The 20,280-nt window shown below is 49.3% G+C and overlaps 1 protein-coding gene across 13 annotated transcripts in view; it reads right to left on the minus strand.

Annotated features, from left to right (window-relative positions):
- Positions 1-20,280, minus strand: part of LOC111861425 (cytochrome P450 4C1) — a 90,696-nt gene that overhangs the window by 8,510 nt on the left and 61,906 nt on the right. For 11 of the 13 annotated variants that reach the window (XM_033750320.1, XM_023845971.2, XM_023845973.2 and 8 more), the window contains 10 exons: positions 14,002-14,155; positions 13,810-13,916; positions 13,646-13,736; positions 12,989-13,174; positions 12,843-12,912; positions 11,844-11,970; positions 9,648-9,690; positions 9,453-9,559; positions 7,443-7,511; positions 5,282-5,455 (listed from right to left, as the gene is read on the minus strand). In XM_033750320.1, the coding sequence (XP_033606211.1) occupies positions 5,282-5,455; positions 7,443-7,511; positions 9,453-9,559; positions 9,648-9,690; positions 11,844-11,970; positions 12,843-12,912; positions 12,989-13,174; positions 13,646-13,736; positions 13,810-13,916; positions 14,002-14,155 (1,128 nt within the window). Of the gene's footprint in view, positions 1-5,281; positions 5,456-7,181; positions 7,351-7,442; positions 7,512-9,452; positions 9,560-9,647; positions 9,691-11,843; positions 11,971-12,842; positions 12,913-12,988; positions 13,175-13,645; positions 13,737-13,809; positions 13,917-14,001; positions 14,156-15,115; positions 15,167-20,280 lie in introns of those variants that run through there. The other 2 variants (XM_023845975.2, XM_023845974.2) reach the window with 2 other exon arrangements.

Consider the following 20,280-nt stretch of genomic DNA (forward strand, 5'->3'; position numbering starts at 1 on the left):
TTCTTTTTTTCTGGGTTAATCTTAAGGTTGCATTAACACTACTAGTATAACGGACCTTGTTAAGATTCATCTTAGCCCATGCTGTTACAGTCTGGAGCACTGCAGCTCCGATCTTTATACAAAATCTGCAACGCTTCCAAAACAGATGCTTCATAAATGCTAACGAGATTATCATGGATTACGGTTACAAAATCTTTGCATAGAGATGTAAGAATGACATCATTCTGGAATTCATAGACACCCTCCATGCGTCCGACCTCTCGAACACCCGAAACCGACACTACGCTTTCGGTCTTGGGGTACAAGAGACACAAATACTTCGCCTGCATGCCTAAATGTTCTCGGAAACAAAGGGCCACGTACACATCAGAATATAAAGATCAGAGAGTCCTGGGCCCGTTTAGCGTTCACTAAAGTCGAGCTTTCCTTCTGAGGGGAGGTTGTACATAAAAGTGTAAGATGTATGGTAAAGCGGCCTCCGTAGTCTAGGGGTAACTTTCCCACCTCATGACTCAAGGTACGCGGGTTCAACCCCGGCGGAGGTCGTGGAATTTTTAACAGCGGAAAAATTCAGGGAGGGACTTTAAGCCGTGGGTCCCGTGTCGTAGATTTACGGCACGTAAAAGATCCTCATGTCTCTGGGAGACCTCTGAGCAAAATTAGGCACAAAGTTTCCCGCCAAATAATTTCCAGTGCATCCGGTTTATGGGGGAAGTATCGGGTACCGAGGGCCGACCTCGTTGGCTGAACGGGGCTGATATCAAGCACCAGTACCGGTAGGGTATGGCGACTGGTAGAATATCAAAGGGGGACGTACAATAGACTATTAGGCGCGGTGCATGGGGAAACCCACCCCCTCTAATAATAATAATAATAATAATAATATGTATGGTATAGTTGGAAGGTGCTCGAGACATTCATTCGGAATGCTGCCCACTAAACAGTTCTTTTTCACTTTTAAACACTTTACCATTTCAGCCTTTATAATAACCGGGTTACGAGCTCGATTCCTGACAGAAACTGACATATTTCTTCCATCAGTGTCCAGACCGGCTACGGAATGTCTACCGCGGGATCTTTCCCCTGGAGGTAAAGCTGATCGCTCATATCCATTTCAACCAGCAGACTGGGGACATGCGTCCAATTCCCTCCCGATACGTCATTCCTAATTTTGTGTCTAATTAATTAAGCATATGTACATTTTCCTCTACTTCCTTCTTTAGTATATTACTTGCAGGGGTTCACCACATCAGGGGGGACCGTTGTCTGCAGGGCGTCAAGTCTAGCCCCCACACATCGGTTATGAGCTATGAATTCGGTTTCCATACGATCAGCAGTCGCCTTGGCTCCCCGTCTGATGGATACTGAGCCTCAAAAGAGCGTCGGGAAGGAAAGACGCACTCGAGTGTGCATCTCACTCCCTGCCCTCTGGTTCGCTTACTGCAGACCCAGTTATGGAAGGAATGTGGTGATGTACCTTGCCTGCGGTTGATATTTTCCAATCTAAAAACGTTTCAAATTGCCACAGCTCTCGGCGGACCTGCCCTTCAAGCAAGGATTGGCACAACGGCCCTTTATGAGCCATGAACTTCTTGCTTAAGTACAGCTGATTGCATTCTTAACACTGTTCCTGGAAGGGAGGTGGCCACGTTACACCGGTATCCACTGGACGCTGTGCAGAAGTACAGCTGCTTGAATTCTTAACGCTGTCTCTGGACGGGAGGTGGCCATGTTACACCGGTATCCACTGGACGCTGTGCAGAAGTACAGCTGATTGCATTCTTAACGATATCTCTGGACGGGAGGTGGCCATGTTACACCGGTATCCACTGGACGCTGTGCAGAAGTACAGCTGATTGCATTCTTAACACTGTTCCTGGAAGGGAGGTGGCCGCGTTACACCGGTATCCACTGGACGCTGTGCAGAAGTACAGCTGATTGCATTCTTAACGCTATCTCTGGACGGGAGGTGGCCATGTTCCACCGGTATCCACTGGACGCTGTGCAGAAGTCCGTCTAGCCTAGTCACTGCACTGACTGAGCCAAAAAGCTCACAGTTTACCATAAATCCCTAATGTGATCTCCTTCCTACGACACCCAGGCTAATGAGCACTGCTGAGGCCACATGCGCGATAGGAAATGTGTGTGTGTGTGTGTGTGGGGGGGGGCGGTTATGGTACGTTTTCTTGATTGATGCGTAGGAGAAGTTCCGTTTGCACTGCCATTTCATGCAAATGAACTAATTCCATACAGTTTTTTATCATCACTACATGATTTCGTCTAGCGGACACCATCAGACTGCTCGTACATTTACTGTCAACTGGAATGCTATTGCCTTTACAAGTCTTCCTGGATGAAGCATGCGTATAATGAGGCCTGAGTTGATTTTAGTTTTCATTTCGGCCCAGTTTGTTAAAACTTTAATTTTAAGTTACTTGAATTCTTTATAAGTGTAACGAAGTACTCTTCATCAGGGTAAATCACTCGGAAAAGGCCCCAAAGTAATAACGAAATTTTGGGGAACCGTGTACTCCGCAACACTTGCCTGATGGATGACTCTCTGCCCGGTTCGCGCTGGCTGCAACATTCTTGTCGGCCTGTGTCTCCAGGCGGAGGGAAACCCCCTTTACCTCCGCACCCCCCGAGCCATTCACTCGCCAGTTCTCGTTTCCATTTCGAAATTATTCCGTGATGTAAGTTTGTTATTTCGAGACCTTCTGCGGGTTACTTGCCCCGCAATATCATTTGTGACCCCTCTCGTCTGGGCGCGAGGACATGCATCGCCTCAGTCTCGGAGGGAAGGGTGCAAGGACCTCAGTACCGACGCTCTCTCTGTCTGGACAGTGGGGCGCCAAGCGCTAGTAAAGAATTTTGAAGGGAAGGATTGTGGGCTACTAGAGGTACTATCCCGTCATCTGCCTGGATGGGATGAGGAAAACCCTCAGGTACGGTCGAGATTCGAGCCGAGCACCTGCAGAATGTTACTGCTTGAACAGGAGGGGACTAGGATGCATGAAGGAGTTCAGTGGATGCTGGTCGCTGCTTGAGAAGAAAAACACGTGTTCATATATGGAAGTGCACAAATTGAGTCTCTCTTGTCGCAGTAAATACCATACATTCTCTTGTTTAAACTACGCGACTCCGCGTCAGCTGCAAGTTCTTGGCTCCAACACAAGGGGGAATCCCTGGACCGGCTTGAGCAGAACTTCCAACTTGAGCTCAATGTCCGCCATCTTGAGAGGCGTGGTGATCTTGTAGTGACGTAAAATGGTGGACACCATCGTCTTCACGGCCAGCACGGCGTAGCGCAGACCTGCAGCCCACAAAAGAACCATACACCGCCAGTCGTGTTGAGTAGGGACAGCGCAGTCAATACAGCAATCGGCCGGCCTTCGATTTCCAGCAGAGGCAAGAGATTTTCCCCACTCCACACTATCCAGGCCAGCCGTGGGGTCACCAAGCCTCGCAGCTAATGGGTACAGGGGGCTTTTCCCCTGGGGTGTGAATCTGATCACTCACCTCCATCTGATGCCGAGGTGAAGACTGCTGGAGCTATATGTCCACGTCTTCATGACGTAGTGCTTAATTAATGAAGCACAGGGACAAATTTACCTTTTAGATTTACACCACCCTTCGTGGAGCTCTGGTTGTCACAGCCTTCACTGTGAAGAGTAAGATCCTCTCAGGCGTGACGCTGCGTAGTCTGGTAGAAGTTCAGTAACGTTTCGGAGGAACATACAGCTTCCATCTTCGGGAGGAGACAAGTAAGCCAAGCAAACAATTACGAAGGAGACGGAAAGCGGAGCCTGAAGATGGAGGCAGCACTTTCCTTCAAAACGCGTTGAATTTGTGTGGGATACATGCTGTCAAACCCCAGAGGACAGAAATTTTCACATACTACGTGAGTCCCCACAGTGTATGCGCATCCTCTGTTCGGTTGTCACAAGAAGCGACTGTTTTCCTGTGCATTGGCGAACTGACCATCAAAACAGGGATGAAACTGTTTGTTACCCGTGTCGACCTGTCGTCATACTGCACTTCCCAGCAGACTATTCTAATTTCAAACTCTACACTCTACATACGCACGCAATTCGTGTTGGTGAAACCAGAGTAAATTTTTTTACTGCTAGTGGGGTGGGACTTAGTCCCTTGTACTGCGGCCACTTCTGGCCTATTGTACCAGCCCCAGATGATAGGTGAGGGTGATTGTGGAGCAATTGGTGGAATGAAGATTGGCAAGGGAAACCGAAGTACTCGGAGAAAACCTGCCCAACGCCACTTTGTCCACCACAAATCCTACCTGACCAGACCCGGGCCGCCGCGGTGGGAAGCCAGCGACTAACCGCTTGAGCTATGGAGCGGCCTAAAACCAGAGTAAGTGAAGTAAGTAAAGTAAAGGTATCCCTGTTAACAGGCCGTGGAGGCCCAGAGGGTTGAGATGTTAAGGTTCGCGACCTTCCGGCTTGTAGCATAGTGCATCAACCAACTACGCTACTGCGTGCTAATACCAGAGTGAGGAATCAAATGACTAACTGCAAGCAGAAGCTGACAGTTGCTTAGCTGAAATACATCTCTTCTATGGACCAGGACACGTGACACCTTGCAGAAGGAGTTGTGGCTCAGCATGTATCAAATTCCCTTGTTCATATGGATACCGGAAGTATATTGAAAATGTAATCTAGTTACTTTCTTGTGATGAGGTAACGGTCCACTTCACCAACTGAAGCTGACGAACCGCTGTTCCCGTAGTGGACGCAGTATGGTCGATAAATTCCCCGCTTGTATGGGTCCCAAAGGTTTATACTGAGCTTGCCCCTAGCCAACAGACACCCACTCTAATTTCGTAAGATCCGTCTTAATATTATCCTCCAGTCCACATCTTAGTCTTCCAACTGTTCTCTTCCTTTCGTGGTTGCCGACCAGCGCTGTGTATGCACTTCACTGACCCTCTCTCATGTGTTCTACATGCCCGCCCATCTGGCCCCTCTTGAGATTAGTAAGGAAAACAAATGAAGCCTGCAGCTACTGCAATGAAAACGGTCACTTGACCCAAATCTCACAACTTGTGTCCAGCCCTTGCTTCTCAGTCCAGCACACCGGACCACGTGCAGGCGAAAAGCTTACATTTACGTGCTCAACGACGATCTCAGCACGCACGCACACACACATACACCGTTACCTTAATTAGTAGGCCACTGTGCAGAAGGTAAAGCTTGTGTGCTTGTTCATTTAACGACTGTCAGGGATACGGAAGTACGCGGTTCGTGGCCTATGTACGTACCGATGCAGTTCCTAGGGCCAGCGCTGAAGGGAATGTAGCTGAATGGATGTCGCCTGTTGGCCGACACGAAGCGCTCCGGTTTGAACTTGTGTGGCTCCGGGAAGTGCTCCGGGTCCATGTGCACGTGCTGTATGCAGATTGCGACAGAGCTGCCACCAGGCAGCACCACATCCGCTGCAATGAGATCGCAGAGACATCTCATGGCTGCTCTTGCAGATGCCACATAGCAGTCGCACCACCACCGGAGACCTTAAACTTACTGTGGTGTCCACAAGACTGTTGGCAGTAAGGCAATTTATTGACTTATGTTAAGAATGTATTATAAGAGCTTTATCTTGTGGAATACGAGTATACTGTCTTGTAGTCCGTTGAAAGTTAGCCGACGTTTGGAAGGAACATTTCGCCTCTGTCTTCAGAGTGAAGACTAAGGTGAGCAAGAAACCAATATGAAGTAGGCAGGAAACAAAAATTGCTACCTGTTTCTTGCTTGGCGGTTGACTTACCCTTCAACCGTTGAGGCCCTAGGGATGTAAGCCCTCGCTAGTCTGGTTACAGCGTATCCGAATCCAAGTATGAAAAATGAAGAAATCTGTTCACAGTCGAGTACATACTTTAAAAAGGCACGTGGGATTTAGGAGCGAGAGGACTTTCAGACTGTGTTGATGAGTGTTGGAGAGACTGAAACCACGCAAGCTTGGCTTGAGCTGGATAGGGGAGACCTTGGAGTTCAGCTTCTGACAGAGGAAGAAATTTCTGCATTGTTTTTTTATCTATTTTAGTCAGGTCTGCCATATTTTCCATTTCCTTTCCCAAGTTCTTTCGTTTTTTCTTTTAGAAGTATCTGTTGATTCATTATTCTTGATTATCGCTTAACCCGTATGACCAATCTCTCCCCCCCCCCAAAGAATCCGGATTAGAGAGGGGTTACTGTATACAAACCGAATTGCGGAACCTGCTTTTTCATGTCGGGTGTGCTGAAAACATATAAACCTGTCACAAAGTCGGTATCGATTCTTTCATCATCCCAATACTTTCCCTGTTGAGCGTTTTCTTGGATACTGCAGGACACCAAATGCCTGCCACACATAGCTAAATGGACAGCAACTTTGCCGGAGAGTGATGAAGGAAAATCACCAGAGACTATTGAAACCTGTTCTAGTTGGGACACGTCACTGCCAATTATGGAAAGCTTTACCCGTCATGCTCACACAACAGGTTCGCTTAATCAAAGAGTCCGTTATTTTCTTATTCCCTTTACACGATTCTCACAAAACCAATGTTGCATTACTGGCGGGCATCTCTCTAGTGTTGCGACCACGACAAAATGGATCTCGAGAAGGCGGAAGAGTTACACCTGTCCAGCCTGTGAGATGAAATGGCAGTGTTTCGGGTGCGTCTGGTTAGCGCCTGAACGTCAGTCCCCAGTCAAGGAACCAGTATGAAGCGGGTATGGAGCTTGCAGCTTGCTTAATCCTATTGATTGGCTCAGTTCTCGCCCTGAATATAGAGATGGCATGTTTTTTTCCGAAACTTTGATTGACTTTCAGCGGGTATATCGCATCTATCCCTGTAACAGGCCCTGGAGGCCCATAGGGTTGTGAGACGTCGAGGTTCCAACATATTACAGATACCCGGCTCACAGATGGCGGTGAGTTTGTCAGCCTTACGTGCCAGCCGCCCTTATCCCCAAGAAGATTCCTGATACTTATTTCTGTTAGAGGCTGAGTGACCCCAGGGCCATTGTGCGGCTGGAAGGGTTATCTCAACTGGAAAATCCTATGACCACATCGGGATACGAACCGCCGACCCTCCGGCCTGCAGCATAATTCGTCATAAGCTTACTATGTGTCGTGCTGAGCTGCAGTGGTGGCAGGCACAGCACGGTCGCCTGGATACTTACAGAGTGGCACGTCTCTCGTCAGATGTCTCGCTATAATGGGCCCCACAGAGAACATTCTCATGGTCTCCTTGATACATAGCTCCAAGTACTGCATTTCGTGCAGGTCACGTGACGTGGCAGGCCGACCCGAGTCACCGAATATGGTATGCAGCTCCTCGGCGACTTTCTCCTAGTGAAGGGAAATCGTTGCCTGTTGACAAGGGATGGCACAAGAGGGCGCGAATCGCACTTTCGTGCTGTGCGTGGTAACGGTAGACTTACCTGTTCGTCCCGGTGTATGGCCAGGACAAGCAGTACGAAGCTGGTCACGGTGGAAGTGGTGTCCTTTCCCTGAAACAAGGGGTCACGCCTGAAACGATCTCTATGACCAAGCACCGAGCTAAATTCACAAGACCTTGATAGTAGGAGGAGATAGGAACAGAGACTGCGAGTAAGCCATTTAAACACCCATTTCATTGCGAGCTCTTTTTGAATTTGAAATCCATTCATTCAGTCCGATACATTCGCCTCCTGTAGCAAGGGCCAAACTATTTGATTGATTTTGACCTAAATTGGTACGGTGAACCTGTGCTAAATTTTATAGAGATGTTCTCATTTTGGTATAGCTCGAACCACTTTACCGGGGGAGGGGGGGGAATGTATATTGTGCATGTCTCTTCTGGGCATCGGGGCAGAGTGTGATACACTGTGACAAAGAAGCGTAGGATTAGAGCGGCAGCGTGTCAATTGCATCAACCCACTGGCATATTCTGACGGCTGCCACACGTTCCTCAGTTTCAGCTTTGCTATGTGAGACGTCGTCACTGAAAGTAAGATGAAAGAGTTCGGTTGCAACACAACAGATGTAGAGGCCATTCCGTTGTTCTGTAATACGTTTGAGGCATTTATTTGCGAATTTTTTAGTTCCTCTGTGACCGTATTTCTGGAAGCTCAGTCACAGTAGAAAAGCGAAAAGTAAAGCTATTCCTGTAACAGGCTGTGAAGGCCCATAGGGTTGTGAGACGCTGAAGGTTCCAAATTATCTAGACAATCGGTTCAAAGATGTCGGTAAGGTTGTCAGCCTTACGCGCGGCCGCCCTTTACCCCCAAGAATATTTCCGGTATTCATCTCTGTTAGAGGCTGAGTCGACCCCAGGGCCATAGTGCGGCTGGAAGGATTAGGTAAATTGAAAAAATCCATCTCATCGGGATTCGATCCCGCGACCTTCCGGCTTGTAGCATAGTGCCTTAACCAACTACGCTACCGCGTGCCCCCTGCTCAGTCACAGTATTCATGGGATAACTTTCAGTACATTCTAATGCCCACATATAAATAGGAATATGTCGCTAAACATTAACCTGGAACGACAAATTCTTACGTTTTACCGTTTTCTGCATCCATTAAACAAGAAAATTGCATACGAACTTATTTTTAATCTATTTAAGTCAGTTTCTTGTGCTCCCCCCAGACTATTCAGAATGCAACAATACGAGTACGTTTAAAAACAATTTTAATTTTTGGTACTAGTATTTGACCAATTTTCTTCGAATTTTTTCTTTTTTTCTTATTGGGATGAAGTCAAGCACCTGCTTGCTGCCCCCCCCCCCCCCCCACCCTGCCCTCCGCGTTTCGTTTCATTTTGTGGTGAGCGTGACCACTATCTTTCGNACAAGGGGGGGAGGGGGGCGTTGGTCTGTCCATGTTTTGAAGTCACTCTACCGGTTTCAGTGGCTGGAACTTGGGTCCGGTAACATGAATCCGTTTTTTTCTGACACGCAGGCCATCGTTCGAAATCCTTCCCTGAAGACGGAAGCAGCTACTTCCTCCGAAGCGTTGGTACAATCTACCGAATGAACTTCATCATGCAGCTCGTGTACAATCTGCAAGCGAAGCTTCTCCCATGTGGTGTGTATTTATACTGAGGCCACGGGAAGATGTCCAATGCTCGCCCCCCCCCAAATCGCCCATTCAGCTGTTACGCTTTCTCCTCTAGCGTAGTTCCCTACATCCTCCTCAGCTGTCTCGCAGTTCTGTTCACATGCATATTTATACTGTTGGCTAGTGTGGGCTGGTTGACATAGGCCACAGGAGGCTAGAGGGTGTTACAACAGTAGGAAGAGTATTGGCAAGCCTCGTGAGCCGTCATTCGCGAAATCCATGGGTCAAAAAGAAAACCCTCGGAGGGAAATGGCAACCTTGCTTACGTACGGCAGGCAGTTTCAGTTGATGGTTGGCAACACTACAGTCAAATATTTAAAATCTAAATTGGTGTGAAACAAAAGCCCACGCACCGCTGCTATCATGGTTGTGACCTCGTCCTTGAGCTGCTGGTCGTCCAGTCTCTTTCCGGTCAGCTCCAGCAAGTGGTCGATTAACACCTTCCTGGAGGTGCTGCCATCTGTCAGCAGGAGACACAGTTTCAGTGGACAGACACGCAGTGGGTCTCTCTACCCGCTCTACCCGAAATCACAGCAGCCTCCACTTACCGTTCGAGTTCAAACCATGTTCCAGCCTCTTCCTGCGCACGACCTGAAACAGAGACAACGGAGTAGACAGTGGCGCTGCGCGCGGCGCGAGCTCAAAGCACAGCCGGCTAAGCCGACTACTGACCTCTGCCGCTCCAACACCTGATACATGGGTTTTACTTCGAAAGCATGTCCGCATTTTTCTGTTTCTCTTGTTGTGTGCTGCCAGGGTGTTCGCGAAGAGCCGATCCCCCGTGTGGGGGGTCATATGCAGTGTCCACACAAACCAGAATCCGAAACGCGGAAAACTGGAGGCCTTGGACTGCAGTGGTCTGTTGTGCCTGTGTTTATTTAAGCAGCATGGGGGAGTGGAGGCATAGCTCCAGGCATCCTTAACCTTGGCCTCACGCCCCGGCCGTGTTACCCCAGGGAATACGGTCTCCAGTAGAGTACCCACGGAATGCGAAGCTGTCCCGAATGGGTCTGGACACATATCTGCCTCTGCTGAGACTCGAACCCCGATCTACGTGTCGTCAGACCTCTAGCCTAGATGCTGTAGCGACTTCCTTCCTTAGGAGAGGAGTGCAAACTGACACTGATACAGCGGCTGCGTTTGAATGAGCACAGACGATAGGCCACGACCGCTTCCTTCCACAGCCTTTTATATTAAGCTGAGCAACTGACAGCGTAAGTAAAAAGTAAAGCTATCCCTGCAACAGACCGTGAAGGCCCATAGGGTTGTGAGATGTTGAGGGTCCCACATTAACTAGACCAGCGTTGGCCAACCTAATACATCTCGAGGGCCAAATTTAGTTTATAGAACACCATCAGGGGCCAGATACGGTGTTTCTTTCAGAAGAGTGGTCGGGGAGTATTGCCCCCCAAACTGAATCAGTCACAACCCGTATAAAAACAGTGCATTTAAACCTATGTATTTAAATTTTACGTTGCACCAATAATATTAAGCCGATAATGAAAATTTCACCAATCGATTTTATTGCCTTCTATCACTTCTACCCCCAGAGCATTTTTTCTTAAAGAAACACTGGCCAGATCATGCCTTATGTTTAGTTTTATATATGCCGGGGGAAAATGCAATTATAATTTAAGAAAGAAAAATAAAATGCCTTGAAATGTGCAATTACTTACCATAAAACAGCACAAATTCCTCTTTCAGCAGGGATGAGCACAAAAGACTTTCAATCATAGTTTTTATGGTCTAATGATTATACCTAAATCCTCATATACACACTGTTTTAATGAGAGCACTGTGGTTTCATAAAACTGGAAACCAATGATATAAAATCCACTTCTAATTGTGAGGTTGCCACTCGAAGAATATGTGATAACACGACATCTGAAAGTCTGTTCCTGTTCTTAGACTTTACATNTAGAAAACATGTCACTGTCCGTATTGTTGTAGGCTTTGCCTAGCAACCGATTTTACTCGTCGTTGCTAAGCAATGAAGCTCGCGTTGTCACACTTGCTTGAATGTGGGCAGTTCCCACATCATGTTGTGGAGGAGCGACACTTGCAAGACCCAGCAAGAGATGGAAATTTCTAGTCTAAAGTGAGTGCGTGAAGATGGGAATGCATAGCCCCGCTGTGCGGTGTGGGTCTGAAACTTGGTCTGCCATAGTGGCGGGCGGACGTAGACTCAGGGTGAGGGAGGAGGTGACGAAGGGGTGGAGAGATCTCCTCCACGCCCATGCCATTAGGCTGATCGAACAAGGAGGAGGAGATGGGCGAGACTTGAAGCACGCATGACAGTCAGTAAAAGTCTTATGTACTTCAGCCGTCAAATCTGAATGTGAGAGAGCTCATGGAGCACACAGGGGTATATGGGAGGATAATATTAAAATTTGTTTTCAAGAATAACTGTGTGGGGGAGTGCGAACTGGATTCTCCTGGCATGGGATAGTGTCTAGTGGCGGGCTCATGTGAATGCGGCAATGAACCTGCGGTTTCCACAAGAGGGGGCGAATTCTTTGGCCAGCTGAGCTACTGTCAGCTCTTCAACAAGGAGTCTGATCCATGCTAGCGGCTAGCTACTGTTTAACGTTGACACCAAGAGACTTATGAACGTCATGAAAATTGTGTCATCCACAAAAGCCCACTGGACGAGCCTTAAGGCGACTGAGCGGAAGTGGTATGATAATATTAAAGTGGATCGTCCATGAAGAAATGGAGCAGCTGGTTGAAGTTACAGCACTCACCGCGTTGACCATGTTGTGTGTGCAGCGAAGATGGCGCGCCTGCTCTCTGCCTAGGGGCGTCAGGTTGAAGAGCCAGTCCGGGTGAAGCCACAGTTTGAAGACACGGAGAGTCGTTATCTGGCACAGCCTGCACACAGAATGCATACAGTCTGCTACAAACTGAACAACGTTTCGGGGGAACGTAGCGCTTTTTGCTTGTTTCGCGATCTTGACGACTCGAAAGATGGAGGCGGTACGTTCCTCCGGCACTTCAAAGCTCTCCCAGACAATACGGAGTCACAGCCCAGAGTGTCTGTTTCATTTATTGTTTATTTCACGACGCCTTTAATACCATGGATTTTGTAGGATGATTAGCAAAAGGATTCAGGAGGAAGTGGTCGTGGCCCAGTTTAAATTAGTATCTGAGGATACTGAGGGACTGAGGATAACCACTGGGACCTCCGTCGTAACAGCTGGTCTTCGGGCCGAAATTTGAACCCGGGACCCCAAGAATACGAAGCAGGACCGAAATAGTATAGAAACAGAAACTGGGAGAGTGACCTCCCTTGAGCTGCGGGACAAAACAGGCATCTGTCCCCCCCCCCATCGGGGACTTTAAGAAGATTCAAAATTGAAATAGAAGTAAACACGTGGAAGTGAATAAAAACAATTTGCAGCATTCAAAAACTGTGCTGTTCTGTCCTGAACGCTCCTGGACAGCCAGCAGAGGCTTAAATGTAACTGCCTTCGGAAATAATCCTGACGGCTAGACTATGAGGTTCCTGTCTTCTGGGCAACTGACGCCGTCCAGTCTTGTAAGAAGCGACCAACCTCTCGGAAACGCTACCGCGTGTCCTAGTCGCTTGTCTCCATGCTCAGCTTACTGTTTCATAATGAAGATGGAGGTAACAGTATGTTTCGAAACGCTGTTAAATATGTGTCAGACTACACGGTGACAAATCCAACAAGACAAAAATCTTCATTGTGTTTTAGTTGTCAGGCACCAGATTTGAATCTCACCTGTCTGTGGACCTGATATAGTCGGAGTTGTTGCCGTCCTGCGCTCCAATGCTCAGCCCCATCGCGGTCTCTGAAACAAGACAGTCACTTTAGTCCAATCCATACGACTGCAAGTCTCGACGTCTTTCGAAATCATGGCTCCTCACCGCATATAATGTCCAACGAGCAGAGGTTCACGTAGTGGGAAACATCGAAGGCGCCTTTGCCGACTTCCTCGGCCAGTTTCCGAACCAGGATCTGCGCCTGCGCACTGAACACGTCCACAAAATCTTGCAGGATTCGCGGGCTGAAGGTCGGCAGGATGTGTTTCCGGTTGATGCGCCACGTTGACACTGTTCAGGGAAGTGTTCGTGGGTCTGTTAGTGGCCAGGTTTTGTGTACCAGAAGGGGAATGAGGCAAGCCAGACATCTGACAATCGCACATTTTTGGAGACAAAAGAAAAAAGAAAGGAAATCTACAAAAATTAAAAAGGGGAAGAAATTATTATTCTGTTTCTACTCAGGGATCCACAGGTTTAAGGCGATCCGTAAACCTTCAGTTGGTTATTTAAAGACGCCACCGGTAGAGAAACCACATAATGTCGATTGACTGTGCTGCAGTTGATGGAATGAAAATTGACAGGACGAGCTGAAGCACTCGGCGAAAACTCGCCCCAGTCCCACATGATCTGACCTGAGATCGATCCCAGGCTACCGTAGTGGGAAAATTATCCTTAAATTCCTTAAACGCGAGCTTGTAACAAGTATTCTGGCTGTCCCTCGTTGCGAGACGTCCTGACGGTCTTCAGGGGGGGGGGGCTCACCTTGGGCAGTAAAGATGCCGTTCCCAAACCAGGGCTCCAAAAAGCGGTACACCGGGTCCCTCTCCAGCGCGTGTGGGCTCGTCAACACAGCCTGGGGAGAGGAAGCAGCCATGTAGTTGCGGCAAGTGTAGACAGACAGGTATAACACGAGCAGCGTGTCTTACCTCGATGTCTGCAGGACGCGCAATGGCCACGTAGAGACGGGGTCCGAGCCAGAAGGCGGTCGGAGTCTGGTAGCGGTGCAGTATCCGGGATATGGTGGCGACTAAATCTGCGGGACAAGACAGAGAACAAAGATGGATAGAAGGCACGCAACAAATGATAGAATGAGATGGAAACAGGGTAACGGCCCTTACCGTGCGAGGAGCCCAGAAACTGTAGGGCGCTCCCTATGAGTGGCCAGGCCGTGGGACCCGGTAACTTGGCAGCCAGCGCCTCCATGCGTCGGCGACGGAAACGGAAGCTCATGTAGCACAGAAGCAGGCACAAGATAAGGAGCAGGGGAGCCATCTGCAGCAAGCAAAAAGCGAGACGATTGTTGCAACGAGAGTCCAGCTCACGCCTACTACACATGCGCGCTCTTGTTAGGAGGCACACCAGAAATTTCGCTTACAAACTTGCTTTTAAGCCGTTGAAGAGTATTTTTATTAACAGTCCTTAAGCACGTGTTTCCTCAATTTCCCAATAAAACTGCCGCCTAATATATTACCTAAATTTACACGACTTCCCATTTCTGCAGGTCAGAGAAGAGTACAGTACCAGGCTGTACGCTGGCAGCAGGAACGAGAATAGCTTCACAGCCTCCCCAGACCTGAAGTAAGGTGTAAAGTGCACCTGTACAGTCACGGATATGTTTACAAAATGTTTCGCCGGCTCCCGCTACCCCACTGACCCAGTGGCTGGGCAACCTGGGCGTGGGTACAGCTGCGAACTCGGCGGTATTTCTTACAGTACATCGCGACCCACACCTTGAGAATCCACTCCCCCGAAGTATTTAGAAAAGAAAGAAGTTATTTAAAAATATGTTTGTCTTTGATTTTAATATTTGATGCATTTCCTTGCAGACATCTTTAAAATGTTAGGGAGGTGCATGCCCCCCCCCCAGACGGCACCCGTAGATGTCTGTACGACAGGACACAAGTTCCCGTTCGCTACAGGCCCTACAGACGTTGCCTGCAGCCTCGCATCTGCGCATCTGCCGTGACCTGGACGCGTCCAACTGCCGCCCGCCCTGTGACAGCAGCAGAGGGAGCGCATCTGGGTTCGCAATCTCGCCCTTTCCGCCAGCAACAAGTTTTTATGAAAATATCTGAATGACCAAGTAATCCTTTGGTAGCAGAACCCGAAGGTTCAACATCGCTAACACCAAAGCCAGCCAATGGCCAAGATCCTGAGCCAGTTCCATCCACCTCCCTAAGATCCATGTTACTAATTAACTAACTCTATGGCAACTAACATTAATGCGCTCACCTTTTGTCCCGTGCGAGTTCTCCGTGCGCCGCGTCGCTTTTCGTCTGTTTTATAGAGGGCCGCGAGTTGCGTAATGAAACTTCATTTGTTTCCCCTCACGCATTGCCTGAAACTGCACGTGCTAAAGGCCACGCCACCCACAGTTCCGAAACCTTCGGCTGGTAGGCGAATCATTTGCGGCTCCTTTTTGTGTCGACTCGCTGCACCTGCCTTGCAATGATGCAATCGCAGCGCCCAAAAACGACAACTTCCAGTTGAACCTTCATACAGCCCGAGCTAACTTCGAATAGGCCTACTCTGAAACCGAGCAGGTTGGTGCAGCGGTACCGCTTCAGAATAACTTCCGGAAGGTGCTCTGTTCGAATCTCGGCCAATACACTAGCTATACTGACAGAGATTTTGCAACTTTCCTCAGTTCCCTTCGACGAATCCCAGGACAGTGCTTCGAATATGCCACGACCGCTTCCTCCCAGATCCTTTGCAATTCATAGCGCCGCTATCGCCCTACCATTCGACGCTATATCGCCTAGCAACTGACAGCGTCGTTAGGCACCGCGTAAATAATTATTTAAAGATAGTTCAGTGCCATTAGCAGGCCCACATTTTCCAAATTTTAAAAAGTTTGATTGTTCATCATATTGTTGTGGCGCAAGTATATACTGTCACGTGATGGAGTGACTATTGACGGGGTTTGGATTGGTAATCGGATTTGTTGGACACATACAGAACGTAACTGCAAATAACACGCTCCAAGCATCGCTGTAACAACAGCACACATAAAGTCTTCTCAGTCTTCACTAGCCGTTGCTTGGTAGCGGCTTCCAACGGCGGACGTTCCCCTTCCTCTGGGTTCCCGAACTCTCCCCGGCCTCAGCTGCCAGCTTCTCACCTCAGAGTCAGAGTTACTTTACGACTGGCGGTTTACCGCCAATCACTTGCTCTTGGCGCCAAGCCCCTTGAGGATCACGCCCAATTTTTTTTTCAACTGAACCGTTGCGGTCATAGTCCTTATGTAACATTATCTCTGACGAGAAGATGGGGCTGTCTCTTATGAATACGTTTGGCCTTTCGTCAAGTGTACATTTTGCACACTTAGCATGTTATAGGAAATTCTTACTTTTGCACTACACACAAATCCTCTGTCTGTACAGGCTTTACAGAGCAGATCGTGTCTATTGTATACATTAAGCGAAAAAGTACTTTCTGAGAAGCTAGTAGTGGTCCAGCTAGTTATCAAATTCCCTGCCTTTTATGGGACCCAAGAATTCAGCACCGCATTCACAAAAACGCGACACTAATGTTTATCCCGAGACAGATGAATCCAGCGAAACCACTCAATTGCAATTTGTTCTCCTTTTAGCGCACTTTCCCCATTCTGAAAGAGGGATGCTATGAGATCACCTTGCTGTCCATGTGTCTGTGCCCCCCCCCAGTTTTTCGCTTTATTTGTGGTGCGTGTTGCATCAAAGGCAAGAAGGCGATTAGTTCTTCCCAGAACTTCTTGTTCTTATTATTATCCTTAACTTCTACGTGCTCTCCTCTCCCATGCGAACTACATGTTCTGCCCATCACACCCTCCTTAGTACAAGATTATTATCGTCAACGCTCTCAGTCTGTGTTCTTCCCTTAGAATGGGATATCAAGTTCGACACCCGTACAAACCAAGAGGTAAAATTATATACGTACTTTTTTATATTTTAAAATTTGTCCTCAGATAGGAGTCGAGCTTAGATGTAATTAAAGTTGTCCCTGTGCTTATTTAAACACCACAGCATGAAGACTATAAGGGGAGTGGAGGTATAGCTCCACACATTGAAAATTCGGCATTAGATGCCTGTACCCAGTGGATACGAGGGTAGGAAGGCTCTAGAGCCCGTCTGGACACGGCTGATGCGAGAAATCGAACCTGATTCCTCGGCCGTGCAGGCAGCAGCCCACAGGGACAGACCAACTCTGAACTACGTGGCAGGCAGGCACAGAAGAGACTCTCCTTGGAACAGACAGCCCAACAGGAAGTGACGCCATTCACTTTCACTGCGCAGGTGACTACGTGACGTATTGATTATTGGCATGATGCTCCCTAAGACTGTGGGGGTTCGATCCCGTGTCTCTTCTGTCTGGTTACACCAGAGATTAGAGAGAAATACAAGTTTCCTCAAGCCCACACAGATTTCGAAAATTCGCCCTTACGGATGCAGTTCACAAGAGAGCCAGACCTCACCAAACTCACCGAGCGGTAGCTGTAGACTCTCATTCACGAGGTGCTCGGTTCGAGTCTTGGCCGGGACACCGGCTGTCCTGACTGAGGTTCCCGTGGTCGTGATCATTCCCTCCATTAGGCCACGACCACTTCCACTTCATATATCATGCACCCTCCTACTGCCCGACGCGATGCAGGCCAGAAACTAACGGCTTATAGAATTAACTGTAGTTTCGGAGGAACGTACTGCCTCCATCTTCAGATTCTGTTTGCTTGGCTTTCTCGTCAACCCTGAAGATGGAGGCAGCGCGTCTCCCCGGATTGTATGACGTGGAAACTCCTCTTCTGACGTTCAGGTTCAGTTGCCAATGTCAGTGCCGCTATTTTACAACGTTGTAACAACTACTGAAGTTGTGTCGCGTAGAAAAAGATACTGGTCGCGGCCTTTCTCTGACTGACTGAGGATAACCATGCAAAAAGTCAGCAGACATCTGCCTAGGCTTGCTTCGAGGTGTGCCGCGAACACAGTGCACAGACAAGTGGGTCCTGAAGCTACAGCGGGAACTCGTTTGTGCACCCCTGCAACATGGACTGCTGTAATTAGGGAGAAAACATGAGGTCGAAACAGTTGCGCATTGGCGCAACTCAATTATTTTGTTTATGAACTGAGAAGGGACACGTGTCGCTCGGTCCTCAGCCACCTCAGTCAGTGTCGGAAAAGTTGCCGAGTCCCTACCAGACTCCACGGAGTAACAGAGCGTGTACGGGACGAGGAAAAAATGTTGAAATCACGCAGCCCACCCCTGGAGGCGAAGTGGGAATGGTAATCAGCATGCAGTACGGCAGGCTACTGCTTGACTGCAAAGGAGAGGTAGGAAGGATGGGGGTTTGGACGACAATAGGACAGAAGAATAAAAAGGACAGAAAAAAATACGGGATGAAAGAACGAAGGTCGTAAAGATACGACAGTGATAAACGAAGGGAAGAAAGATGGAGAAAGACACGAAGGGAAATTATTTTCTCCGAGAAGAAAACTGCGCATGCGCTAAAAAGCAATGGCTAGATGACGTGGTATCTTGAGACTCATTCGGTATGTATAACTCGTTGTAATTGAACTTCATATCAGTAAACAATAACAATATAATTTATATAAAAATGAAGAGAAATTCCCTCGAACTTCCAAGGGCCAGTAACATGAGAGCCAGTAGGGAGGATGACGGCATCACTCTCCCCCGAGCTCTGGGAAAATTCGAATTTGTCAATGAAAGAAATATGTCACATATTAAAATTATAAAGTAAATCTGTGTCTTTTGAAAACATTCTTCTACGCTGAACACTTCAGGCCAATTAGCAAGAATATCCGTACACGGTTTGAGGGTGTCTGTAGACAAAAGTTTCGCTTGTCTCCGTCGGGATAGATCCTGGCACTCACAGACGGTTCTGAGCTACACAAAATGTCGAACTGACGGCACTTCCCGTGAGGGGACTCCGGTGACGAGCGCAGCGCAGGGAGCAGTGAGTAGAGCGACTCTCCCCAGCCCTGGACAGTGGCATCAGGCAAGCCGGTCCGTCCGGCAGTACGTGTCCTCGATGTCCTGCAGCGTCCTGTTCCTCGTCTCGGGCAGGAAGGCGTACAGGAACACGGCACCCCCAAGAGCCACTGCCCCGTACGTGTAGAAGGCTCCGTGGATGCCGACGCTTGCGATTAGGTCGGGCCCAGTTTTCACGACAGCGAAGAAGACGAGGAAGCAGTGGCAGGTGGAGGCGCCGCTCCCGAACCCTCGCACGACGGAAGGGAAGACCTCCCCCACCATGACCCACGGCAGGGGCACCAGTCCGATGCTGATGAAACAGATGTAAGACACCAAGAGCACCACCGGCGCCCAGCCAGGGCCGACAGCGCCGAGGCCAAGCAGGGACGCCGCGGCGCCCAGACTCGAACTGATGGCTAGCAGGCGTCGGCCAAATCGGCGCGCGAGGATGCAAGCCACGACGGACATGAGGACGCGAATAAGTCCGATGATGTTCGTGGCAAGGAAGGCGTCCAGACCGCTACCCACCCCGTTGAGGATAGTCACGGTGTAAAACGCCACTGCATTGACACCACTGAATTGCATCACGGAGAAGAAAACAACCATGACAACAAACGGCTTCAGGAAGGACATCTTGCGTATTTCCACCCACAGCTCGGCCCAGGTGTACTTCGCGCGTACCGTCGCGTGTTTGTTGAGCAAGTCCCTGAGCTCCTTGCTGCCATCTGGCGAGTAGCCCCGGTACCAGTGAAAGGCTGCCGTGGCCCCAGCACGGCGGCCCCTCGCGGCCAGCCAGGCGGGCGACTCAGGCACCCAGAACACGCCCACGTAACAGACGAGCGGGAAGATCGCGCTGATGGCCGCCGCCAGTTGCCAGTGCAGGAAAGTGCCCAGGAGGTTGGCCAGCAGGATGCCAGTGGCCACGGCCAGTGACACGGTGGCCAGCAGCACGCCACGGTACGCGGGCCCCGACGTCTCGGCGATGAAGACGGGCGACACGGGACCGATCATGCCGACGCACAGCCCCGTGAGGAAGCGGCCAACGTACAGCATGGCGGGGTTGCGGGCCAGGGAGATCAGCACCCAGCCCAGGACGTAGGGCACACAGACCAGCTGGTGCGCGGCGCGTCGCCCCAGCCTCTCCATGATGACGCCGCCAAGGACGCTTCCTGGCCCCATGGGCAGCGCCGCGACGCTCGCTGCAGACACACAGTACAGGATTTCTTATTCTCCTCAGTGCACTTACACCACAGTATATCTAGCATGTCAACATGCGAACCTGGCCATTCGGTCGGTATATACCAGGGCCGCCAGCATGGGAGGGGCAAGCAATTCTTGGAAACATAAACAGTGGAAAAAAAAAAGTAAATATGCCAAGTACTAATTTCAAACATTGCAAGCAAAGTTCCTGAAGTCATCACGAGCGGCGCTGC

The sequence above is a fragment of the Cryptotermes secundus genome, unplaced genomic scaffold (genome assembly GCF_002891405.2).
Source record: "Cryptotermes secundus unplaced genomic scaffold, Csec_1.0 scaffold693, whole genome shotgun sequence".
NCBI lineage: Eukaryota > Metazoa > Arthropoda > Insecta > Blattodea > Kalotermitidae > Cryptotermes > Cryptotermes secundus.